This window comes from Molothrus aeneus, chromosome 14, assembly GCF_037042795.1.
Source record: "Molothrus aeneus isolate 106 chromosome 14, BPBGC_Maene_1.0, whole genome shotgun sequence".
In the NCBI taxonomy this organism is placed as follows: domain Eukaryota; kingdom Metazoa; phylum Chordata; class Aves; order Passeriformes; family Icteridae; genus Molothrus; species Molothrus aeneus.
In genome coordinates this window covers 18,829,719-18,855,918 of record NC_089659.1, presented here as the reverse complement: position 1 = coordinate 18,855,918, position 26,200 = coordinate 18,829,719, and the positions used below count along the sequence as shown (strand labels likewise).

The 26,200-nt window shown below is 50.5% G+C and overlaps 1 protein-coding gene across 1 annotated transcript in view; it reads left to right on the top strand.

Annotated features, from left to right (window-relative positions):
• Positions 1-26,200, top strand: part of PCDH19 (protocadherin 19) — a 63,156-nt gene that overhangs the window by 23,258 nt on the left and 13,698 nt on the right. The window contains exons 3-4 of the mRNA XM_066559436.1: positions 5,655-5,713; positions 9,524-9,693. Of these exons, the coding sequence (XP_066415533.1) occupies positions 5,655-5,713; positions 9,524-9,693 (229 nt within the window). The remainder of the gene's footprint in view (positions 1-5,654; positions 5,714-9,523; positions 9,694-26,200) is intronic.

Below are 26,200 nucleotides of genomic sequence, written 5' to 3'. Positions count from 1 at the left end.
CCCACCAGGGAGGCCCAGTGGACTTTGGGGAACAATTTGCCATTTCTGTGGTCCCCAGTGATGCCTGCAGCACAAAGGGGAGTCAGGAGACTGGTGCTCCGGGTGGAGATATGCAGCTTGAAGCAGAGGATGAGGAGCCGTCGATGTTTCTGGAGGATTTTGTGAAACCAAAAGGAGAGATGCACATTGCAGCCTTGGAGAAAGGTCCGCTTTGTTTTTTAATAATAAAGGGTGACATGCAAGCTTTATTAACAAGGCATGTAGGGGAAAAAAGGCTCAAGGGATAACCCTGAAAAAGTGGTGCTAAATGTGTCATTTTTATGAAGCCGATTTTGTGAAGAGTCCCTACATGCTTTGGCAGGAGGTTGCAGCAGGTTTACAGTAATTTGTGGAAAGATAGAAATGTTTTCACCCTGAAGTGAGAAGAAGGGCAAAAAACCCCTGTGTTGAGATGCTTTAGAGCCATCTTCTGAGACAGAGGCTGGCAGATGGATGGATACCTGTCACTTCGGGTCGGGAGAGATGGGTCCAGCTCCAAACAGCCATGGACTGTGCTGGGGGCTGATGTGAAGGAGCCAAAGCCTTTGTCGAGAGCCTGCATCCACATGCTGTGGAGAAAGCTGGATTTTCACCTCTGTGGAGTTCAGTTTGAAAGATATCCCACATCTGAAACTGCTGAAAGGAGGAAGAGTGATAAAGAACCAGCTGCCAGGCATTGCCCTGAGGTGAGCAGGGACATGCCTGTGCTGCTCCCAGCCCGCTGGCATGGCCCAGGACACGTCCCTCCACCCTGGCACTGACCCTGGCAGCATCCTCTGTTTGTGCAGCCCTGCACAGTGCTGCTGGTGCCCGGACTGCTGCAGGCTGCTGCCCTTTCTGCTGGCACTGCATGAGTTCCTCTTGACGCGCCTTTGGATGCGCCAGGGTTTATTTCTGTTTCTGAGGCAGGGAGTGAGCAGTCCTTAGAGCAGTGCCCTGTTGCTAACAGACCCTTTGCTGTCGGGGAAGTCCCCCCATTGATATCCAGGTCAAGAAGAGTTACACTGACGTTTGTACATCTTTTTTTTTTTAATTTAATGGAATTGGCAGTCCTCAACCAAAAGCAACCACTAGGGGAAAAAAAATTTTAATATTTCCCTCCTGATTGCTCAGTTTGGAGTGTGTGTCTGTTGTTATATTTATATTTGTGTTGCTAAGGCAGCGGTTAAGAGTGTTTTTCAAATTAGGCACTGGTAAGCAGTGTGGCAAGCCAGGGCTCTCTTTGATGGCACTGCCACCAACACGTCTGCATCTGGAAAGCAAGGACAGACCTGTCCCTGGAGGACAGCAGGGCTTCTCTCCTCCAAGAGAAATGCGGGCTGAGGCCTCAGACTTCATGCAAGGTGTTCTTCAGCGTTTCTCATGTCTGGAATGTGTTGTTTATTCCTGGCACGGCGGCTGTGGGGCTGATGGTGACAAGTGTGAGCATCCTTTCTTCAGTTACAACGAGGAGATAAGAGCTGGCAGCATGTCTGGGAGGTCCTCGCTGTGCCTGGCTCTGAACATGGAAAGGAGAGGCTGGACTTGGGGCTGGGCTCCCCTTTGATTTCTACAGCAGTGATGCTGATTAGTGAGAAAGTGACAGTTCGTTTGCTTTTGCCGAAATAATGAAGAAGATGAGGGCCAGCCTCTCAGTGATGCACTTGATGAAGAGCACACTTTCATCGGTGCCAGCCAGCCTTACCTTTTCCCTCTTTTTTGTGCTTTGACTTTGTTCTTTGGGTCTCATTAAGAGAGGGAGTGGATCCTTTCCCAATTAAAATGTTGACATGTTGAAGACGCTCTCCTCTCCCATCATTTTGCCTCTGTTTGTAAGTGGTTGCACCTTGCAGGATGAACTAGAATTAAATCAAGTGAACTTTGATTGAATAATGCAAGCTGTAAAGCAACCCTTCTCCATGAAAAATCTCATTTCTTTTTTATTTTTCTGGTTTGATCCCTTAGTCTGCTTGGAGATAACCTTGACAGATAATCCCATGGCTAAGTAAAGAAACTGGGCTGGAGGGAAGGAAGAGCAGCCCACCCTTGTGCCAGCGTGGGCAGCACAGGCAGCTCTCACCTCTGAGGGTGCAGACCCAGGGAAGAGGATTTCCCATCCTTGTGGCCGTGTCACTGCTTGTTTTGCCTGGAATCTGGAAGCAATTATCATTCCTTGTGCTGTGTCCAGTGGTGGGGGAATTCCGAGCCTGGGAACGGATGCTGTGTCCAGCCCCTCAGGAGCCCTTTTGTTCTGTGTGGATGTGGGGGTTTCATCAGTGCTGCAGAGCATCCTGAGCAGGGGACACGTGGAGCAGGGAATACACAGGAAGGACATTGCTCCAGTCCATTGAACAGAAATCAGGGGGAATTTGCTTGTTGGTGAATGAGTTGAGCCAGGATATGGTCTTTGTTTTTGGTTTGAAATCCATAGGAAAGCTCCCAGGGATGTTGTTCCGAGGGGGATTTAGTGCCAGGTCTGTGTCTGGGCTGTGGCAGTTTGATGGCAGCACGTGTGGTGGTGTCTCCTCAGCCTCTGGGATTTTGGTGGCAGTGGTCAGACTTTCCCTGTGGATCACCTTGGGTGTTCCTTGGCTCCTGAAGCCTTGGTGATGCAGTGTCCGTGCTCTGAGTGTTTTAAAGCTCTTCAGTGTACCTGTGTACATTGAAATTTGCTGTCTGCGTCCTCTCACCCAGCTGTTCCTCTCCTGGCTTTCCCAGGGCTGTGCACACACAGGGATGGAGGTGATGAGGCAGTGGTGGGTGCAGGGGTCTCCCTGTTGCTGGGCACGGTGATGGGGCTGGGGATGCAGGGATGGAGGCAGGCTCTGGGCTTGTGGTCCCACATCTGCCAGTGCTGGGTGATGGGGGGCTCCCCACGCTGTGAGGATTGTGCCAAAACTGGCTCCCATCCCTTCTGCCCTCTATTGCTTGGCTGCTCAGCTCACTTGCAGGGCTGGGGGCAGCTGTGAGGCTGCCTGGGGGGAATGCTGTGGGACCCCCTTGGCATGGCAGCCCTGGGACAGACGGACAAACACAGGGTCAGGTATTTTCTGTGCTGTTTAGGTTCTCAGGTACCATATGCTTTGAAAATCCGTGTGTCTGTCTGCTCCTGAGCTCTCAGCACCAAAGTCACCCGGCAGGAGCAGGGATGCAGGAGCTGCAGGGACAGTGGTTTGTGCAGTAAATCTCCAGCGTGGCTCCCCAGCAGTAATTACTGTGTGCAGTAATAACAGAGCCGTGCTCAGCGCTGGGCCAGCTCCCCCGGCTCGCTGCTCCTCGCCTGTTTCTCTCTGGGAGGTTCCTGTTTGGTAAATTGGACATTGTGCTGTATTTCAGAAAAGGTTACACTTAACCAAGGCTGCCTGTGCTTTATGATCTTGGCAGAGCCGTGTAACCTCTGCTGGGGCACGATTGGATTTCACATTGGGCTCTGCTGCAGCAGCCCCACTCCCTGCATCCTGCCATTGTGATTACGTTAGCAGCAGACTCTGCTTTCCTTTATTTATTGAGACATTAAAGATGCATGCATTTATTTTTACCGTGTTCATAATTGCCATAAAAACATGCCCTGGTATCCCGGAGCAGCTCTTTGGGAAGGAGAAGAGCCCGGGGGCTGGGGCCAGGAGGAGCGTGGCAGAGAGAAGGCAGGACAGGGCTGGGGGCAGGTGGATGCTCCCATTTCTGTCCTGGGAGGATGCTGCTGTTGTCCTGGAGGAAGGGGAGCAGAGCAAAGCCTGCTCCTTCTGCTGCTCAGGGGGCAAGGAGCACCCCAGGGCTGGTGCTGGTGGGAGCCCGGGTGGGATCCCTGCAGGTGTGGGGGGATTTGGGGTGGATGGACAGGTGGGCTGGAGTGCCTGACTTGTGCAAGATCCTGCATCCTCTGGGGTCCCTGCAGAGCAGGAAGGATCCTGGCCAGGCTGTGCAGATCCCAACATGTTCCACCACTGTGGTGCACCATGCATCATCTCCCATCACACGCTACCATGCACCTGCCACTGCATGGCACTGCACAGCTCCCTCTGCATGGCACTGCACAGCTCCCACTGCTCAGCTCCCTCTGCATGGCACTGCACAGCTGCCACTGCTCAGCTCCCACTGCATGGCACTGCACAGCTCTCTCTGCACAGCTCTCACTGCACAGCTCTCACTGCATGGCACTGCACAGCTCCCACTGCACAGCTCTCACTGCATGGCACTGCACAGCTCCCATTGCACAGCTCCCTCTGCGTGGCACTGCACAGCTCCCTCTGCACAGCTCTCACTGCATGGCACTGCACAGCTCCCACTGCTCAGCTCCCTCTGCATGGCACTGCACAGCTGCCACTGCTCAGCTCCCACTGCATGGCACTGCACAGCTCTCACTGCATGGCACTGCACAGCTCCCTCTGCACAGCTCTCACTGCATGGCACTGCACAGCTCTCACTGCATGGCACTGCACAGCTCCCATTGCACAGCTCCCTCTGCATGGCACTGCACAGCTCCCTCTGCATGGCACTGCACAGCTGCCACTGCACAGCTCCCACTGCTTGGCACTGCACAGCTCCCATTGCACAGCTCCCTCTGCATGGCACTGCACAGCTCCCATTGCACAGCTCCCTCTGCACAGCTCCCTCTGCATGGCACTGCACAGCTCCCATTGCACAGCTCTCACTGCATGGCACTGCACAGCTCCCACTGCACAGCTCCCTCTGCATGGCACTGCACAGCTCTCTCTGCACAGCTCTCACTGCATGGCACTGCACAGCTCCCTCTGCACAGCTCCCATTGCACAGCTCTCACTGCATGGCACTGCACAGCTCCCTCTGCACAGCTCCCACTGCACAGCTCCCACTGCATGGCACTGCACAGCTCTCACTGCTCAGCTCCCACTGCACAGCTCCCACCATGTGCCCCCTGATGGCTCCCACCATGGCCTCATGGCTTTCCCCCTGCTCTCTCCCATCCCTTCTGGTTGCTTTTTTTTGGTTCCTTACCTGCTGCCAGCACCAGAGCCCGGGGCTGTGTAATCTGAGGTTAAAAGATGTGTTTCAACTGCAGAATGAGTTAGTGGGTTTTGCTTGTAAGTAACAGCTCCTTTGACTTTTCTCTCCTTCTTTTACTCTCCTCCAACTTTTAAGCATGTCACCCATTGTTTGCTATCTTATTAATAACAGAGCCCACTGTCTCTGCAAATGAAATGATGTAAAACAAAGAAAAGTGCCCGCATTAAATTCTTTGGCGGGGGATTACCTTGCTGGCATTTACATATCTATGCAATAAATATTTTAACATGTTAATTATACACTAATAAGAAAAATGCCTTTTGAACTTTCAGTCAAATTGACACACACAGAACTGAGTCCATCAGGGAATTAAAAGCAATTAGTTTTGTAACAGAGCATAGTCACATTGTTTCTTCTCTGCAAATTGTTCTGTGGTCACCAGCCAGCCTTTTTATTGGGGAAAGTTGGTGGAAAGACCTGCAGGTCCTGGAGTTTTCCATGCCTGCCTCTGTCCTGCTCACAGGGGCCTGTGCCATCATGGGATGCTCCTTCCCTCTCCAAAGGTTTCATCCTGGCCCTGCAGACCTGGCTCTTCCCACTCATGGGGAAATCAGACTTGTAACCATCTCCTGTTTTCTTTTTCCTCCTTCCAGACTGAAAACTACTCCTTTGATTCCAACTACGTGAACAGCAGAGCTCATTTAATAAAAAGGTACGTAGGCTTGCTTGGAGGGCTTGCTTTGCCCAGCCAGATCCCAAGGGTTTAATGTTCTTTCATGCTGCCTTATATACTACTTGCTTATTTTAATATGCAAAACTTTTTAAGAGTAATAATTTGATTTTAAAACAGTACTTATTTACCATTAAGTCCCATTGCTCATGGTTTGCAGTAAAGGAAATATTTTTTTTCCTTCTCTTTGGCTTCTTCATGCTGGGAAGGTACAGTAAGTGAGGTAGAGTGCTGTTACCCTGACAACTTTCAAATTCTGAAAGTTTATTCCATTTGAATGCACAGGAATAAAAGGATAGATTTGGGTGGTGAGATCTCCCTGCCATGTGAGGTGGGGAAAATTAAAAAAAAACAACAAGTTGTTTGGGGGCAGGTAATTGGGTTGGATGCAGCTCATGGCTCTAGCTCACTGTTTTAGTTTGAATACCAAGGCAAACAGCACTTGGCTAGGCTGATTTTTTCCCATGTGTGAAGGGAAACAATCAGTTCAACTGCAACCTAGCAGTCACCCTTGGGGAAACAGAACCCTCTGGGTGAAACACTGCTGTCCTCAGAGCCTGGCAGTGGGGAGGGAATGTCTCTGGGGGTTTCACACCGGGGTTACCCAGCTGAACCCTGCTGGGCTGTGTTAACCCAGAGGTGAGCATCGCCCCAGGGGCAGGAGGCTCAGGAAGGGTCACCCAGCGTGGTCAGTACTCCTCACCAGGGCTGCAGGGCCAGCTCCCTGCACAGGAGCAGGGTGCAGGACGGGGCCAGCAGCTCCTTGCCCACCTCCCTGCTCTCCCCAGGGCCTGGCCAAGGTGTGTGAGCACCAAGCCGTGGCCATGGCCATGCCCGTGCCCAGCACAGCTGTGCTCGGGACTCTGCAGAAGCCATCACTGAACCAAGGGTTTTACAGAGAGCAGAAGCCAGCCCTGAACTGTTGAGATCTGATCTGAGCAGTAAAAATATCCAATTATCTGCCTGGCTGAGAGCCCATTTGTTTACACCTTAGGAGCCCGAGCAGCGAGGGAGCTGCGAGCGGGTTCAGCTGTGGAGGGCAGGCGTGTTTGCCCGTGTGGCTCGTGGTGTTTAACCATGCTAATGTGCCACTGAGAGAGCTGGCTGGCCTGTGCCACGCTGCTCCTGCCAGAGACTCTTCAGGCACACTGAAAAGCCCCCAGATCTATTAATCTTTCCCTGCTCACACCTAAGATAAAGGCAGGCAGCGCTCCCGCCTGCGCGGCGGGGCTGACTCCGAGCCTGTATTGTTTGGGAGCTGCTGCCGCTGCCGATTCCCCCAGACCTGCCCATCCTTTAGGAAGTGTCAGCCGTGGAGGCACGTCTGAGGCTGCTGCATTCCAGTCTGGCTCACTGCAGGGAAGATAAATGCCTTGTAACACGGGCTGCCTGTGCATTACGAGCAGCAGCCCCGTGTAGGACAGCGCTTCCCCTGCTTTCTGCCTTTGTCTGTATCTTATGTACAACGGGTGCCAGGAGTGCTGTGCAGACATCTGAGAACAAAACATATTTTCTGTAACATACTGCGGCATCATTTTCATCCTTTGCCTTTATGAAGATGTTGTAGTTCTGCTATCTTTGGTGAGTGAACCTTCTCAAATCCAGCACTTAATTAATCTATTTGTACTTTTCCTGTGTTGTCTGCCTGCCTCTCCTGCTCATCTACACTCACACAAATGAATTGTAGATTTGTAGTGCTTTCTTAACTTAAAAATCTTTGATGTCACCTGGAATCAAAGTCAGCGGCTTCAATAGGGACATCTTTATTTAAAAGGTAATGTTTGAAGGTTTACCAATTTATATGTATTTCAGAGCTCCCCCCTCGTGTGCTTTTGCAGAGCATTAGATGGTAGGTGGTCTGCTTGGTTTCCGTGGAGACACAAAAGGGCTTTTCAAAGTAATGAAAATCTCCAGCTCTTTGGGGCTTTGAAGCCCAGGCTGAGTCTTTCACTGACGTCTCACACCAGATCAGCCAGTGAGAAAGTTCAGAGAAGTGGGTGCAGGTGGATCCTCCCAATGGGTGCAGTTCTGCCATGCCATGGCTGGCTGTGGAAGGAGCACAGGGTGTGTCCCCCCAGGGACACCCTGATGGCTGTGCCACCTGGATCAGGTGTGTCCCAAGGTGTCCCTGCTGCTCACAGCACCCCTGGTCCTGGGGCATGGCCCCTCTCAGGCTGTTGGGGTCCCAAATGCAGCCAGAAATGCAGCTCTTCATAGAGTCACAGAATGGTTGGGGTTGGAAGGGACCTTAAAGATCACCCAGTGCCACCCCTGCCATGGCAGGGACACCTCCCACTGTCCCAGGCTGCTCCAAGCCCTGTCCAGCCTGGCCTTGGGCACTGCCAGGGATCCAGGGGCAGCCCCAGCTGCTCTGGGCACCTGTGCCAGGGCCTGCCCACCCTGCCAGGGAAGAATTTCTTTGTATCATCAAAATATCATCTCTCTTCTTCCAGTTTAAAACCATTCCTCGTTATCCTATCACTATCTGCCTGTGTAAAAAGTCACTCTCCCTCTTTTTTGTATGTCCTATCACTGTTTGCCCTTGTAGAAAGTGACTCCTGTAGGAGCTGGAAGGGGCTCTGTTCCCAGAACATTGTCCAGGATGAGCAGTCCCAGCTCCCTCAGTCTTCACAGGATCTGCCCTTCCTCCATCCCCCTGGCCTGGGGGCTGCTCAGCCCTGGGGGAGATCTGGGAGCAGCTCAGTCCTTGGTCCTTCCAGCAGTGGCTGTGCTTGCAGAGGCTGTCAAGGATGTTTGACTGTGCATCAGATTTCCTTAAAGCTGCATGAACTTGGACCCAGAATCACTGGTTTATTTTTAAAAATGAGAATGCATCATCATGATTAAAAGACATTCCTGTTTCCAGGAAGACTTTTTTTTTTAAGCTTGAAGTGATTAGGACCTGGCTTATAACCCAAAAAAATGGGGTTTAGATCTTGTGTAACTTCAGTATGAGGTAGTGCAACTTGGGAGAGCCAAGTTGTAGAAACAGCTCATTTAACGTATATTTTTTAAAATTTTATTTCAAATTCTGCTTCACTCTGAGCTTCTGTAAGATGAGGGCAGCCTGAGGGTACCCACAGGCTGATGCCAGGGCAGGAGGGGCAGGGATGGTGCAGGCTGGATGCTGTGTTTTGGGGTGCAGAGGTGCCAGTCAGGGAGTGTGCCCCCCAGTCCCTGCCCAGCTCTCCGTGCCTGGCGGTGCCACTGGGTGCCACTGGGTGTCACTGGGCGTCACTGGGTGCCACTGGGTGTCACTGGGCGTCACTGGGTGCCGCTGGGTGTCACTGGGCATCACTGGGTGCCACTGGGTGCCACTGGGTGCCACTGGGTGTCACTGGGCATCACTGGGTGCCACTGGGTGTCACTGGGTGTCACTGGGCATCACTGGGTGCCACTGGGTGTCACTGGGCATCACTGGGTGTCACTGGGCATCACTGGGTGTCACTGGGTGCCACTGGGCGTCACTGGGCATCACTGGGTGCCACTGGGTGTCACTGGGCGTCACTGGGTGTCACTGGGCATCACTGGGTGTCACTGGGTGTCACTGGGCATCACTGGGCGTCACTGGGTGTCACTGGGTGCCACTGGGTGTCACTGGGCATCACTGGGCGTCACTGGGCGTCACTGGGTGTCACTGGGTGTCACTGGGCGTCACTGGGTGTCACTGGGTGTCACTGGGTGCTGGGGTGGGCAGGGATCTCCCATCCCCACAGGTCTCACTGCAGCACCACGCGGTGTCAGGGGCCACCTTGTCCCACCCAGGAAGTGACAGCTGTGTTTCCCCAGCAGCTCCACGTTCAAGGACTTGGAGGGGAACAGTCTGAAGGACAGCGGGCACGAGGAGAGTGACCAGACGGACAGCGAGCACGACGTGCAGCGCGGGCTCTACTGCGACACGGCCGTCAACGATGTGCTGAACACCAGCGTGCCCTCCATGGGCTCCCAGGGCCCCGAGCAAGGTGAGCCACCACCCGGGGGTGCCCCCTGCCCCCACGTGCCCCTCTGGTGCTGCCCTGGTGGGTGTGCAGTGAGGATGCTTAGTGCTTGCTGGGGATGACGCCGTGCATCGGCAGAGTGCTGGCTAGGTATGAATTAACCTTCACGCCACGCCTGTCAGTAAGCGAGCAGCTGGGATTATCCTCTGCTCAAGGGCAGGAAAGCCAAGGCCCTGAGATGTGCCTGACAGTGAGGGAGTGCTGGAGTTGGGATTAGGGCAGGAATCAGGGCGCTGTGCCCAGGGCTGGTCCCTGCCTGCCTCCCCTCAGGAGCCCTGATGGTGTGTGCCCTTCCCAGCCCTCCCATCCCAGCCCTCCCATCCCAGCTCTCCCACAGGTCAGCAGAGCATGTGGGCAATCAGCCAGGCATCCCACAAGGGATTAGCTCAGGCCAGTGGGCGAGGGTTTGCATCTTTTCCCCTGCAAAGGTGGCAGCTTTCAGCCCTTCTCGTGCCCTTGTGCAGGGATGAAGTCCTGCTCTGAAACCAGACTGGTATTAGCTGGAGGAAGGAAGTCAGAGGAGTTCAGCTGAGCCCAAGTGTCGTTTGTACTTGGGCATGAATGTCGCTTTTAATGTCTGAGGGATGCAAACATCCAATGCAAACATCCTGTCTTTTTCAATTAAGGAGGTTTGGTGCTGGGGCACGGGGGAGCCTCGGGGCACTTGGCTATATCTTGAGATAAGCTGGAGCTGAGGCTCAACTGGAAGCCCCACTGCTAAAAGACTTAAGGATATGAAAACAAAATGCTGTGATTATGAACTGGTCTTCAGCTGTTAAATTCAATTCATGGTAAACATCATTAAAAGCCTTTGTTTTGCTGTCACAAAAGAGTCAAACGGGGGAGAGAGAGTTCTTGCCATCTGCGCCACCGGGTGTGGGATTTTTCTGGGGAGAATCTGGTGGCTGTATTAATTCTCGATAGAGTCTGTTAAATGGCCACAGTTAACCCTGTGAGACTCCACGAGGAGGGGAACACAGAGGTCACCTCCACATTCCACACTGCCAGCCGCACTAATTGGAGAGGGATGGCATCCGCAGCGATAATGTATTTCCAGACAACCCTACTGTGGCCAAAGATGAAAAAAATTAAACATTTCTATAACTGTACAGTGGCAGTTTGATTCTCTGCGGACCAGCACCGTGTCAGAGAATGCAGGCTGATAACTATCATTTATTATTCTTCTATTACAAAGAAATGCTTTTTCATTTCGATCAGGAGAGGGTTTCCTAAGATGCGTTTGTAGTAAGGGATGACTGTGGAAGCAAAAATGTTCATAATTGATTCCCATCCTGGTGAATGGTCTGAGCAACATCTGTTAATTTTTTGTCACATTTCTTCAGCAAAAAACCCAATCTCAATGGGCTGCAGATAGGGTTTTACAGGGATTACATTTCTGATAAGTCTGCGTGCTGGCTCTGATAACAATGCAAATAAGTTAAAGAGGCTGAGTTGGAGGCAGAGCTCCTCGGAGGAGTCAGATGGGAGTAAATATGGTTCAGTCCATTGTAGCATGGACTCCTCACTGCACGTAAAATACACCCAAAATTCAGGTGTATTTCCAGAAGGTGACTTCTGAGCGCAGCCCGTCTGTGTCCCAGTCCTGCAATGGCCCAGGGGGTTGGTGCTCCTGGATCTGGTTTGTTCTGGGAGGAAAGCTGCACTGACACCCAGCTGCACCTGCAGGCAGGTGTGCCACAATCAGCTCTCTTGTCCTGCGGGACCCACTCTGTCGAGTGTGGAAGAGCTCAGGGTGACCCTGTGAGGTTATCGGGGTGCTGGTGGAGCAATGAGAGGAGCAGCACAGGCGGGGAAGTGAGTGGTTACTGTCACAGAAGCTGAAAAAAAGGTTAAAGAGAGTGTTGCCTGAGCTGATTTGTGAAACAAGAGCTGCAGAAAATAATCAGGAAAATCAAGATGCTGAGATGATGGTGATAACAGCAGTTCCCACATGATTAAAGCGATGGTTTTCACTTGGTAATTTTTACCTGATTTTGGGGCAGAGTGGCAGGGTGGGGAGAAAACACCAGAAATTCATTGAGAAGGATGTGCAGGACTGTTGGCTGGCTACTGCTCCAAACACACAGTCCTTGTCTGGAGAGCAGCCTGGCAGCTCATGTACCCAATGCTTTGCTTTTCCTTGCTGTCCCTGCCCAAACTGCATCTCATGTAATCCCAGAGAAATGGGGTGGGAGAGTTGTTGGAGTTTGCTTGTTAATGGTGATGATCTCCTGGCTGGGAGCCTGGCGTGGCTCCCCTGTGGCCAGTCTCTGACTCAGCTTGAGACACCACGAGTCCTTCATGAGTGGCTAGCCCTCAGACTGTGTCCCAGAAATTTGTGAGTCTTCATCTGCTCCGTGGGTAACCCTGGATCTGCCGAGGGAGACACTGGTTGGCAGAAATCCCTGTAGCTGGCTGGTGGAGGATGATCCCTGTGTGGTGGCTCAGGGTGGAAAGTGTGGACCTGTCTGGGCAGCCTTTGCCCACTGAGATGCTGCATTTCCTGCAGAGGGAGGTAAGCTTGGATGGATCCAAGCTCCTTTGTCTTCTTAAACCAGTGGCACCAGTGGTCAGTACTCAGGCGTGGGAGCCCCAGGGAGCTGCTGGTGTTTCACTTTCCTGGTGCCACTCTTGGGTGGGAGTGACACCAGCTGCCAGTCCTGCTGGCAGGAGCCCTTTCTCCTCCTTTGGAAATGACCTAGATTGCCAGAAAAATGGCAAACCATAGCATGGAGAGTGCTGAGCTTTAGTGGGTAGCAGCAGGTCATCAGAAATACTGCCTGGAGCTCAGCCACATTGCGTATTTTGGGAGCAGGACTTCTGCCCAGTCCCTCTTTACCTCAGGATCTTAATTATTGATTATAAATTCATCTGATGAAAAGATGGCTTTAATTGCTCTAATATGTACCCAATTTGGAGTTCATTATAGGCCAGGATTGTTTTCCTTCCCTTGCTAATTGGCACCGAATGGGATGCAGAGGAAGGCAGGCACTGGTGCTGTTCCACCTTCAGCGATTGCCTGGCTGCCTGTAATTGTTTGTTTATTTGTGGAGGTGCTAAGTGCTGCTGGAAGTTTATATGTGCTCTCTTCCTAACGAGTCCTCAGCTGAACCTCCAGGATTTCTCTGAGACAGGGGGGTTTTCAAGCAGCTGCTGGATCTCAGCGATGTTTTGGGATGGCTGGAGTAGTCTGCTGGAGGATGGGACTGAATCCTGGGCTCCCCTTTGTGCCTTGGCCTATTTCCCTGCAGGATGGGGTGGATTTTCTCTGTATCCTGGTGTACCTGAGGCTCCAAGTGCAGCTCTGGAGGAAGCCCTGGCTTGCAGGAGGAGCTGAGGTGTGGAGCTGGTACAGGGACGCTGCCCTGAGGACAGGTGTGGGGTGCTCCTGACCCTGTTCCTCCCAGCACCACGGGCAGAGCTCACTGGGAGATGTTTTCCAGCCCTGCAGACTGTGGTGGTGGTTTTCCTTGGAAATGGCAGCGTGGACCAGATGTTCACAGGGTAATTGAAAATTCCATTTTATCAGAAAGCGTTTGCTGTCAAAAAGTTTTATCTTTACTTCAACAAAGAGGCTGATTAGATCCCTCAGGACCTGAATTAGCATCTTTGAGGCTGGATACTCTGTTTTGTGATTCAGGTAGTTATTCCTGCCTTGGTTTTCCTCATACTGGTACTTTTTTCTTTAAATCCTTTTGCCCTCTTCCAATCATAGTGTTTGTGCAGGTTTGGCTTGTTTTCTTTGTGTGGATGTGCACCAGCACCTAGATATGCTTAAATGTATTCTACTGCCTTTTTCACCTTGCCTTGAGCAAGAGCCATTCTCGTACTCTCTAAGTTGTGGGAGCCAGCATAGAAATCAGAAAGGAGATATTTCCAATATAAGTTTTTAATGTTAGAAGCAACAGATTTCACACTTATCTTAATTCCCAGTGCTGGCCAGTATTTTAGCCATCAATTACAGAAAGAAAATCATTGGTCCAATGAAGCAGTGATTCACTGTTTAAGACAAAAATAGAAAATATGAAAATAATAAGCACACGCTAATCATAAAATGGCAGTGTTAGAATAGTCACCACCAACATAAAATAGTGAAAAAGCTTTAAAATCAAAATGAGAGGGTTTTAAGCAATGTCAGTAATGGTTCTCTACAGAGAATTGCTTCTAAAAGCATCACTTCCACTTTTCTGGTGCCAGATCAGCAGTAAAGGTTCACATGAAATGTCATCTGGAAAGACCTGATCCCGCATTCATTTCCTCATCTGTGTAACTTTGCTCACAGGGGAGATTTAATTGTGTCTGAGTCCCATAAACTCCAGCAAGATGTAGGGTTCTTTGAATAGAAATGGGTTATATTTAAATAGTTATGTTAAGTCTTCTTTATACTATCACACAGTATAGAAATAAGATTTGGATGTAAAGGAGAAATGGGCCCGTGATCTTCACTGAAACTTTTCCTGCTGGCTGCATCCCAAATTATTCAGATGTATCATCATTTAGGGGATCAGGTTTTATCTGGAATATTCCAATTGGTTCTTATGCTCATCTCCATAGTATCTGGGTGTTTTCAGTTGTGAATTGAGAACATGACTAATGGTATTAACTGGAGGCAAACTCAGGTATTAGAAACTGTTGATTTTTTGTAAGCTGATTTCCAGCAGTCGTTCTACCTACAACCCCCTTTCACTCTGCAGAAAAGCCTTTCTGTAGAGCTGCATGCACATAAAGACCTCAGTGACATATTCTAGGGCTTTGGAGGCTGCATTTCTCTGGAAGCTTCTACAAATTAATAAAAATACCTAATTTCTTGTATTCATACATGCAGCACAAGATATAAAGTATAACATTAATGTGTGAGTGACAGCACATCCCTTAAGATGGATGAATGCTGTAAGCTTTCTTTCAGGGCAGTGTCAATTATTCCAGCTCCTCTGATTTCTGTATTATTGCACAGCTCTGGTAAAGCAGCCTCAGTGAGCTCAGTGGTGCTCCTGCAGTGGCCAGCCTGGAGGGAGCAATCAGCTTCTCACAGCGCTCTGAAAGCCCTGAGGAGGATTTTCCTGACGAGGGGGTAAGCTGGTCTTTGGGAAGAGGAGTTGATTGTCTTATGATCCCCACACTTTTGAATGATTGTGTGTTGAGCATCTGAGCTCAGCTCTGTGTGGAGGTCACTGATGCTTTTGTCCATGCTCTCTCCATCCTCCCCTAGCTCCTGCTGACTTTTCCTAACCGGGGTTGTGGAGGGCATAATGTCTGTTGTTGGACCATTGAGTGTAACTCAGCTCCTTCAGAGGCTGACGTGGACAGGCAGAGCTGGCCAGAGGGACAGGCGGCCCCACTTTGGACTCAGCTGCCTTCACCCCTGTGCTGCAGCAGGGCAGGGCTCGCGTCAGGAGGGTTGGTCCGTGCAGGGAGTTGCTGCTTGGCACGGACAGATCCCCTGTGCTGCTCTCCCTTAGTGCTGCTCTCCCTTAGTGCTGCTCTCCCTGAGCCTGGAGCAGTCCTTGCTGGAAGGTTCTGGGGGGCAGGGGTGACACTGAAGTCATCCCCGTAGCAGTGAGTGGAGCCAATCCCTCTTTGCAAGAGCAGAACTAAATAACAAACAGATGTGCAACCTCCTTGGTTTGCATAAGAAGCATTGTCCTATATCCCACGTTCCTGGCACTCTTCCTTCAGCTTGCAGGGTCCTTCAAAGATAGTTCTTGTGGAGTCTTCATCACTGAAGTTTCTCCATTCAGGCTCACAGGAGTTATAACCTTTAGGTCTTCAAGTTTTTTTCCCCCTAAGCACAGAGAACACTCAGCAGATGTGAACATTTTGGCAACTTGGAGAGGAAAATTAAAACTTGAATCCATGCCCTGTTGTGTAGGTTTGCAATGGATGAATGATCAGCCCAGAAATTTGGAGAGTTTCTACTGTTTTATTGTACTTTTTAATGAGATTTTCTCAAATTCAGTCATTGCTTACCCATATTTTTACTGGGTGACTGGAGAGCAATTTATAGGAGATATGAAGAAGAGGTATTTCAGATTAGAGAATTTCAGCTTCTATTTCTGCTTGGTTTTGTTAACTGTTCCTAAGCTCCAGCCCAAGGAGAACCTTTGCAGAGAAGATCTTTGTCTCAGGGTTCAGCTGAAGATGGGGTGGTTCTAACCCTGGCTCTGCCAAAGCCTCCTTTTCCAGAACCACTACCCCATACTTGGATTTTAAGATATTTGCAGATAAACAAACAGTTCAGGCAAGCTTGCAGCTTCCTTTTGCCTTACAAACAAGTCAGAAAAGGCTCCTGTGGCCTCTTTTGCCCCTCTGCCAGTAACTTCTAAGGAAGCCTTTAACACTTTCCTTCTCCCAGCAGTCAAGTCTGGCAAGGTGGTCAAGGTAATGGCCATCAGATTGAGCAGTGGGGAAGGTACATGAATAAAACCAAACCTTCTGCTCAAGCAGCAAGCCAGCACTTCCCAATCTCCTCCTGTAATCAATCTACATCGTTAATGACTCTGAAAACAGACTGAACTGCTGGGGCTGGCACTGGGAAACTTGCATTACAAACTAACCATCTCTTATTAACCTTTCTGTGTTTCCTTCACAACACTAATTAGATCCAAATAAAACCAATGTTTGTGAAACTCTTAAGTTAAAATATAATTTTCAGAGAAAATATGGTAAACTCCAGAGCTCCTGTTTGCTTGGCCTTTCTTTTTAATTATGATAGGGGATGGCTGTTACTTGTTTTACAGAGGCTTACATGATTAATGCTGCAATGTTACTGTAATTAAAACAGCAAAAAAAAAAAAGATGTGATTGGGGCCTGTATAATTTACAGACATCTCGGCATTCTGGTGGCAGAGCTGCTCTGAGCGTTGCAAAGACGAATCATAAAAATTTATTCTAATTAAAATTGCCAGATTGACTAAACAACAGGTGACTTACATAACTTGAGCGACTTGCACTTGGGGTGAGAAATCATCTGAAATCAGTGAATTATACAAAGCTGCCTATTATTCTGCTAAATGGGAAAGTGTGTGCTTACCATGGCAACCCGCATCAATTTTGCAGCCTCTGGAAAATACAGGGCCCTTTATTAAAGGAATAATCAGCACCAGCAGCGTGGTGACCCCGGGCTCTGCAGGGGCAGGGACACGGCCTGGGGGCTTTGGGGCAGCCCCTGGGCACAGGTGGGGCCAGCAGGTGAAACCCTGCCCTGGTACCTGGGGGGTTCAGGTGTGAGCCAGCCTCTCCAGAGGGGCTGCCACAAGTTGGGTGCCTGTTGTTTTTCCCTCCAAAACGTGGTGCAGTTAAATTAATGTGTGTGATAAGGATAAATTGTTTGGACCTCTGCCAATTAGGCTGCATGCTGCAGAGAGCTGTAGGGCAGGGACTGTGTCTCCCCTGGTGCAGGGGAAGGAGCCCACCTGGCTCCAAAATATGGAGATATGGGTGAGTGTCTGAGCTGCTCCAGATCCTGCAGATATCTGCTGAGGGGAGACACACCACTGGGTTTGTATGTAGGTTGTTTTACTAAATGATCTATGTAATAATATATAAGTCAAAACTCTGTAATAATTGGCACCAAACAGCAAAGAGAACTCGCAGCTTTTATCTGTCTTGAGGGAAGTGCTGCCACTCAAAACTCGGGAGTGCTATATTTTATTTCTCATACAGCATATGTGAATGTAAGACTAGATAGTTCTAAATGGGTCACAGAATTATTAAGAAGTTTGGCAGCCTTTCCTCCTGGTGCACGCGGGTACATGGGGAGCAGGAGCGTGGGCTGTGCCAGGCTCTGGCTGGGTGTGTGTTGCCTTTGCACAGTCATTTCCCCTTCCCTCCTGCATTTAACCCCTGTGTCTGTTTGGGAAATAAGTTCTTTAGAAAGTATTATTATAGACGTGTGTTAGTCACAATGTTTATAATCACGGCACTCATAAGGTGGCCCCTGTTTTTGCTGAGTATCTGTAATGGTAGTGATCAGTTTCCCCACTCTCAGCATTAGCTCCCTTAGTGTTTTTATTTTTCAACAGAAACCCCTTTTTGTTCCATTTGCCTTATTGTATTTCACCCTTTTCCAAGTGTGAAGAACAACTTGCTTTGTAACTGGCTTCACTGTTAGGTTGTGTTTCATTACCAACATCCACAGCTGGCTGGGGGTGCTGGCACGTGGCAGCAGGTGACAGCAGGGCACTGCTGTGCCACCTCACCTCTGGGCAGTGCCAGTCACACCTGGGCAGGGCACTGGAGCTGGGCCAAGGTGGGTCAGCCTCGAGGTCGGGGTGTGTGGAATGACTGGCTGTAGTGAAACCAGAGCTTCATCCCAAAGAAATCCTGGCTTAGCATCAGTCCCTGCAGGAAAAAGAGTTTAAATTGAACCACAGGGAAAAAAAAAAGGGAAAAAAAGATGAAAAGCCCCCTCTCTGAATTGAAGCAATAGGAAATGAAAACTGCTGAGATACACTGTCATGTGGGTAGTGGTGCTACCAACCTTGTGCTGCAGTAATTACCTCTATGCATGCAATTTGTGCTCAGCTACGACTGATTTCCCACATCATCCGGTGCCCAGGCTATATTCAATCAGTCCCAGCTGGAGAGAGCTATCTTGGATTATTTGGTGAGATTTCACCACAGATGCTGCCTGGCACGCCAGGGAAGGGCTGCGGAGCCCCCTGGCCCAGGCTGGAGCTGTGGGGACAGTCACAGCAGGGTCCCTGCCCCAGGGACATGGGTGCCACCTCCCGTGGGGTGCTGAGGACCCGCAGCGGCTGGGGGTGACAGGTGAGGAGCTTCTGGCACCTCCTGGGGAGAAGTCTTGGCTCTGCTGGGTGCGTGCTGGAGGGAGAGCAGGTTCTGTGGTTGTTCCTGCGCTGTTTCATGTGAGAAATGAAAGAGTGAGAGCGTCGGTTGGGAATCTTTGTGAGAAGCCAAGGGAGGTGGGTGTCCTCATCGCCTGCAAACCAAAATAGGTCGAGCACTTGATTTCCTTTGACTGCTTTGGAAGTGTCAGCTTCAGTAAGGAGCTGAGCGGAGCAGGAGCTGGTGTGAGTGCAGCCCTGCCTCGCCTGCTCGGGCACGTCCTGTCAGCTCCTGCAGGAGCCAGAGGGCTCCGAGCCATTGCCTCAGGACAGGAACTTTCTCAACTCAGCTACCTGCAATCCTGGATTAGGTACAGCTTGGTGAGGAGTTATCGAGGGGCAGCTCTTGTGTGGGCAGAGGAATTTGGCAGGAAACCTGAAGTTAAAGCTGTGCACAGTAGTAACTCAGGAACTGTCAGAGAAAGGGTTTTTTTGGGAGCAGTAGCTGCATTATTGGAGGGTGTAAATACTGCCTTATTGGAGGGTCAGGCATACTCAGGTGTGTCCTGGAAGGTTACTATGTGTATACTGGACTTGGATTTGTTTTTTACTCTCTGTGTTTACCAGTCCATCATCATCATCACACAATGGTTTGGTTTGGAAGGGACCTTAAGGATCATCTGCTTCCAACCCCCTACAAAGGGCAGGGACACCTTCCACTATCCCGTGTTTCTCAGAGCCCCATCCAGCTTGCCTTGGACACTTCCAGGAGTGAGGCACCCTCAGCTTCTCTGGGCAAGCTGTGCCAGGGTCTCACCAGCCTCACAGTAAAGAATTCCTTCCTAATGTCTTACCTAACCTGTGAGTCTAAAGCTATTCCCCCTTGCCCTGTCACTTTTGCCTTGTCAACAGTCCCTTCCAGCTCTCCTGCAGCCCTGCATTTGTTACTTGTGCCACTGCTGGTTCCAGTGGGAGCTGTATGGGCAGGATGTCCTGCTGTCTGTCCTGGCAGGCTCCCAGGAGCCACCCCTGCACCCAGGGATGTGAGTGCCTGGCAGCACTCACAGGGTCACTGCTGTGTCCTGCATTGTTCTGACAGGCCGTGCTTTTGCAGCCACTCTCAGGTTAGTGTGGGTCCCATTGATTTACAGACCTCTCCTGTGCAGGGCAGCCTGTCTCCATGACAGGCCATGAAGCACATGATAACTCAGCAGCCTAAATTATTCAGGCAAATTGAATGTGTTTGGCTTGTTCCAAACCTTTGTTTCCTTTCAGTGCTGTCAGGAGCACAGGTAGCCCTGATGCTTGTATTGGAACTCACTCGAGTGCCAAGGAGACACAGACAGCTCAGGTATAACTTATGTTTTACCTCATTTGTTGCTTACTTCCACCTTGCTGGGCTCTTTCTGGGCACTTCTGTGCCTCATGAGAATGTTTGTCTTGCACCTACTGATGCTGCCCTCTGGTATGCTGCTGGGTTCTGGGAATTCTGTGCGTCACGTGGTGGAAAAGCCCCTGTAAAATCCAAAACAAATTCTGTGTCTGTTCCACCCTTTAGTGGAAGTATATTCACTCATGCAAAAATTTTGACCCATTAGTCATCACTGGAGGATCCAGAAACCTCATCTTAATGAAGACAAGTAATTAAAATTAACAATTCTACCTGCAATTCCCTCATTGCCTGACCTCTGCTTTGTCAGTCTTCCTCCATTGTTACTAGGTGGATATATCGAATTAATTCACTGTAAAAATCCACACAACCCTTCTGTGAGCAGCCTTCCCTTGCAAGGACCACCGAGCTATGGCAAGCAGATGGAGAGGAGATGCCTTGTCAGTGCAAACATGTCCCCTGGCTTTCTGGACACTGTTCAGAAGCTTCTGGGATAGGTGAACAAATTGGCTTTCACCCTCCAAACATGTGTCTGGAGATTTAGGATCTCACTCAAAGCCTTTTGAATCCACCAAGATTCTTTCAGCTGAGACCACTGGGCTTGAAATAGGACCCGAGGGAGATGGCATCCTCAGGGACGTGCTCTGAGACATTGGTCATCTAAGCCTCTGTTCAGAAAAGAACTGAGGGAAGAGGGGATCTCTGCTGCTGAGCATCTCCCTAATTCAGTGAGCAAAACAGAGCCTTGGGAGATGGAGATTTGCCTTGGAAAATTCCAGCTGCAAATGAGATGCATGATTTTAGGAATTAGAATAATTACCCCCTGGAACAGGTTCCCAAGGGATGTGATATATTCTGTATCACTTAGAGTCTTTAAATCACATTTGCATATTTTTCTCAAAAGCGTGCCTAGTCACTCAGAGTGCAGGGCTGTCCTTGAGGAGCACAGTGTGACAGGGCTGAGCCTCCCCTGCTTTCAGGGCAGGAGTCACCTGGTCCTGCATGGGCTGAGCTCTGCAGATCCCTGCAGCAGAGGCTTTGGCACATCCTGGAGAAGAGCTCAGGGCTGTCCCTTGGCCGGCGCTGGCGGCTGTGCAGGAATGTGCAGAACTGAGCAAGTAACTGAGCCGGGGATGATTCAGAAGCCAATTCCCCCAGCCAAAATCTGCCTTCTCTTCCCCAACACACGCAGTCCCTTCCTCTGAATCAGATGTCCCCAGGCGCTGAGCAATCCTGGCTCTATCAGTGTTTCCAGGACCTTCCCTCCCACCACCCCCTGAGTGATGAGAATATTTTTGTAGATCTCATTTCCTGGCCTTTCCCTTTCATCTCTCAAAGCAGCAAGTAAATGAACAGCCCTTTAGTTTTTAGTTACTGCTCTGCACCCAGTGAGCTATCAGAGGCTGTTGACAATGACTTTTCTCTTTTCCGTGCTCCTGCCTGCAGGATTTGGGGAGATAATTCATTTGGTCCTGGTGCTTTGTCAACTTTCAGCACTTGTAATTGCCTAATGATCAGTGCTGATGCTGTTGTTAAGCCTGTTAAAACTTTGTCCTGCTGAACAGCCAGACTGTGCCTGTCTCATCATGTTGTGCCTGCTGTGCTGGCTGGGGCTGCCTTTGATGCTCCCACCCTGGCCCCGTCTTTGGTTGCTGCTTCCCACCCACCCCAGGCACTGCCGAGGGGATGGATGGATGCAGCAGGGTGCTGCCCACGCTGAGGAGCTGCACCTGGAGTTACAAATAGCTGAAGAATAATCCCACAGAGAGTCAGATGCTCTCCAGGGTGAATCCCCTCTCGGCCCCAAGGAGCCTGGAGCTGGTTGGGGAAGGTGGGCTGGTGTCTGCCTGGTGGGGTGGGTGAGAGCAGCTCTCTGGAGCAGGCTATCACTGCTAGAGCACTGCTGTTTAGCAACATGCTGCTATTTCTGCTTTTCCATCTCTCTTGTGCCTTTTCCACCATCATTGTAGTTTTTCTAGGGCTCTAATTGGCCACATTTCACGCCACCACCTCTTCTGCTGCTCATCCGAGGTGCCCAACTGGCTGGTGCCATCTCTGGAAGCCCCTGTCGCTCATCCTCGCCTCTTCCAAGGCTGGTTTTTAATGGCACACACTGAACATTAGTGCATTACCATCCCTTTTCCAAGAGCAGTCTCCAACCACTCTTCTCTCGTCCCCCAGTGCCTCATCCAATTTAATTAATTATACTTAGTATATTACGCATCCTGTCAAAGTTTTTCCTTTCCGAGGTTTAATGGTTTTTTAATTCTAATGCATGCTGCATGTGGAAGCGTTTGAGCAGTGAGGGAGCGTGCAGTGGCAAGGAGGCAGCATTACAGCATGTGCTGCAGGCAGCCAGGGTGGGTCCCTGTAGAGAGGCTCCAGCTGAGCTGCTGCAGGACTGAGCTGCCTCCTTCCCTCTGCTGGTGCTCAGGGGGACAATCAGGGGCTGGGGCCAGTGCAGGGGGCACTGCAAGGGTTTGGGTTGAGCCCACTCGCCCTTGGTGCATCTGGTGGAACAGGAGAGGGAGGGCTGGTGGCTCAGCCCCAGTGTCCTCTCTGCAGCTGCAGCCCGTGCTGAACTCAGGGTAATGAACCTGACTCTTCTCCTTGTGCTAATCGTGTCTGAAAGCACCAATTCCATCAGTCATTGCAGCCCTGCCTTATCCCTTTGCAGAAGGGAGGTGTTGAGGATGTGGTGGGGACTGGGCTGAGCAGGTAACGCCGGCTGGGGCTGGTTCCTATCGCTCTGAATTTCCCAGAGACACTTAAAAGGCTTGGTCAGGAAAGTGGTTCAGCAGGAATGACTTTGTGGGGTCTTACACTGACTAGCTTTGGGTATTTCCAGATAAAACCTGCTCAGACTAAGAGGGTTGTGGGTTGGTGGTTGTTTTTTTCCTGCCTGTCAGTGTTGCAAAGTGCTTAGGTTTTGAAAATCCAGCTGGGCTCTGTCTGTCTGTCACACCATCACTGAGAGTAACGATGCTGTGGTGCAATTTAGCTGACAGCCCTGTGAACTGGGGCCAGGAGCCAACACAATCCAGCCTGACCTCGGGGCAGTGCTGCAGGAATGTGCCTCAGGAAACCAGAAACCCTGCGAGGCTGCACTGGCAGGAGCTGGGGCAGAGCTGGAGCAGCCCATCCTGGGGAGCAGGGCATCCCACCTCTGCACTGTACCCACAGCAAGGGGTGTGGGGGACGATCCCAGTGAGGTGTGCAGCCCCCAGGTGGGACTCAGAATCACTGCCCAGGTGCCCATGGGTTGGCAGCAGCGTGGCTGGGAGGGCTGGAGCTGTGGAGCTGAGTGCTTTCCTTGCAGTGCTCGTGCAAGTCATGGAAATGCAGTTATTTTCCATTCCAGTTGTTCAGCAATCCCCCTGTGGCTGTGGAGCTGACAACCCCAGACACACTGCAGGGCTTGTTCTCCATCTCACCCCCGTGGCTGTGGGCCCAACAGAGCGGGGTAGGGTCGGACAGGATGACACCCCAGCTGGATTGCTGGAGTTGAGCTTGTCCATGACTCACAGGTAAAGACATTTCCCCAAGCTTATAATGAGGTTTTAGATTTAGCTATTGACCTTATAGTAGTTTTACATGCATGTTTATCTGCCCTTTGGATTAATGAAGGTAAACTTAATTGCCAGAACAAAGTTTCATCTAATTAAATGGATCAGATTCTCAGACTCTGGCAATTCTGTCATGTCTTCTCTTGGCCCTGGGGCAGTGTAACCCACAGCTGGCATTTCCCTGGCATTCCTGTTATCCCTTGTTGGTGTGGAGCTGGAGCCTGCTTTGAGCCCTCTCTGCAGCTCCATGGCCATGCAGAGAGAACAGGAATGTCCCTATGAGTCAGGTGCTGGGTCAGGCTGGACAATGCAGAGCAGCTTTTGCAGACCTGTCCCAGATCCCTGTGGGATTTTCTGATGCACCCGCCCCCCTAGGCAAACATCTCATTGTGGTCCATCCCTGTGCTTCAGAGCAAAGATCCACCAGCATGGAAAAACCCTGTGTTCATCTGAAAGAGACTTCAAGTAGAGCACCAGGGAGGGGATAATGCTGAGCTCCAGGGTGGAGGCACGAGAGGTCAATGTCATGATGAGAGATGGCCAGCAACCAACATTTCGGTTTTCTAAGAAAAGGCGTAAAATTCCCCAGCTCTCCCTTGATGATGGGGAACGCCCCATTGTGCTGGGAAGCCTTCCAGCTCCCTCCACTCTTCAGAGCTGCACACTTTTAGAAAGTACAAAGAGCTTCTCATAATGTTTTGCCTTGTGGGTACGTCTATGATTAATTCCGTGCAAGCATTACTGGTGCAATAACAATACTGAAGGTCCTAAAACTGAAAAAGGAAACACATTTGGCTCGTACTTCATACACAATCACTTACACTTAAGCTATTGATAGTTGATTGGGATCTGTAGACTGCTGGGCTGGTGCCACTGGGTTTCTGAGCGCGCTCAATGGCTGGAACAGACAGCGAGGCTGTAGGTTTTGGCAAGCTGTAGGTCTCATTAGTCAGGCTGACTGTATCTGACACGAGAGATTCCCATCCACCAAGATGAAGCTCACTTCCCTAGGCTTTGGCTGACATCCCAACAATATTTACATGAAGGACAACAGAGGATCAGTGTTAGATTAAGGCTGTGAGTTTCCAGTAGGCAGACAGTTAAATATTCTATTGAAATACTCTTGATTATTTAGATAATAATGAAGTTTATGCATGTCCTTGAGAAATCTGGGGAAAGGCAGTTGTTTTATGCTAAGCATGCAAAGATGTGTTTAATCTTGATAATAGGAGTAAATTATGTATCAGCGTTTATAACCTCAGCTCCTTTCTTTCTCACTTGTTGTGTGGAGCCACCAGAAGCCTTGCAGGGAAGGGTGGCAGGAGGAGGGGGCAGCAGCCTCCCACGGCACCCTGGCCTTCACATCCCTGCGGGAGGAGGATCAGGATGGCTTGTTCTGCTTCGTCCTGGCCGAGGGAGGTGCTGGTTGAAGTTAAGGCATTGACCACGAGCCCCTGAGGAGAGGGCAGGGATGTGCTCTGACAGGCGCTGGGCCAGGAGTTGGCCCAGTACAGGCATCCAGGAATTGCTTCTTATCTCCCCCAGCTGTAATTTCTGTTTTGTTGGATTTTTATCAGGATCGTTGAGTTGCCATTTTCTGACCGACGCCTGATTTTGAATAGGACTGAGTAATAATTTGATTTATTGCTGCCGTTGGAATGTGGCTGCCTGGCTGGTCCTGCCTTACCCTCACAGAATATGTGAATTTGCTTCGTCTATGACAATAGCAGAGAACAGTAACCTTTGGATTAATTTGTTTCAGGGACCGAAGTCCCATTAAATGGAAGGCAGCTGGTGTCAGAGGCATAAACTGAGACAAAGTTTTGTTCCCAATTGTGGGAAATGTGTTTAAACAGACTAGAAATGTTTCCATCTCTGCAGGGTATAATATACTCAAATGGTTGCATTAACATGAAAAAAGTCTAAGGAAGAGTGTATTTAGGACAATCCCTCTGTATCCAGCGCTAATGAAATTGAATTGCAGTAATGAAGTCAGGGGTTGTGTCTGCGCCCGTGCAGGAGCTGCCTCAGCATTGATGGAGCCGTGCCCAAGAGTGGTGGAGCACTAATGGCTCGAGATGGAAGAGGTCCATCAGAGCCCAGAGTGCTCTCCTCTCCCTGCCAGGGCTGGATCCCACATCCCAGAGCTGTTAGGATGCTAATGAGCCCTGGATGGAGGCAGAGTGCTGGAGTTTCGGAGGTGCTCCATCCCCGCTGCTCAGGGGCCAGCAGAGCTCCACAGACCACTTAAGAAAAGGATTAATTGGAGTTTAAATGGTGTGTTCCGCCGGCCCTCTGAAAGGGAATTAATTTTTCCTTGTGAATGAGGTGGGGATTGGCCTGCGGTCCTGGATAAAGGGGAGCAGCCAGCATTAAATTGCATTCCAGCCCATAATAATACCTTCTGGGTCTGACTCTGCTGTGGTGCATGGCATAGCCGCACCACAGCTCCTTCTGGTGATCACCCTCCTTCCCACAGCCTGCTCCTCACCCAGAGGCATCAGCATCCCCAGGAAATCCTTGGCGTCGACTCTGTCCTTGCCCTCTGCTTGCAGCTGGCCAGGCACCCAGGTCTGCCTGTCCCTCAGTCCTCGTTCACAAAGCAGGGACAGCCCTGCAGAAGGGAGGGAGTTATTCATGGTGATGCAGAGCAGGGCAAGAGGGGAATGGGCCAGCTCTAAATCGGAGGGAATCCTCAACATTTCCTGGGAGCTGTCTGTGTCTGCAGC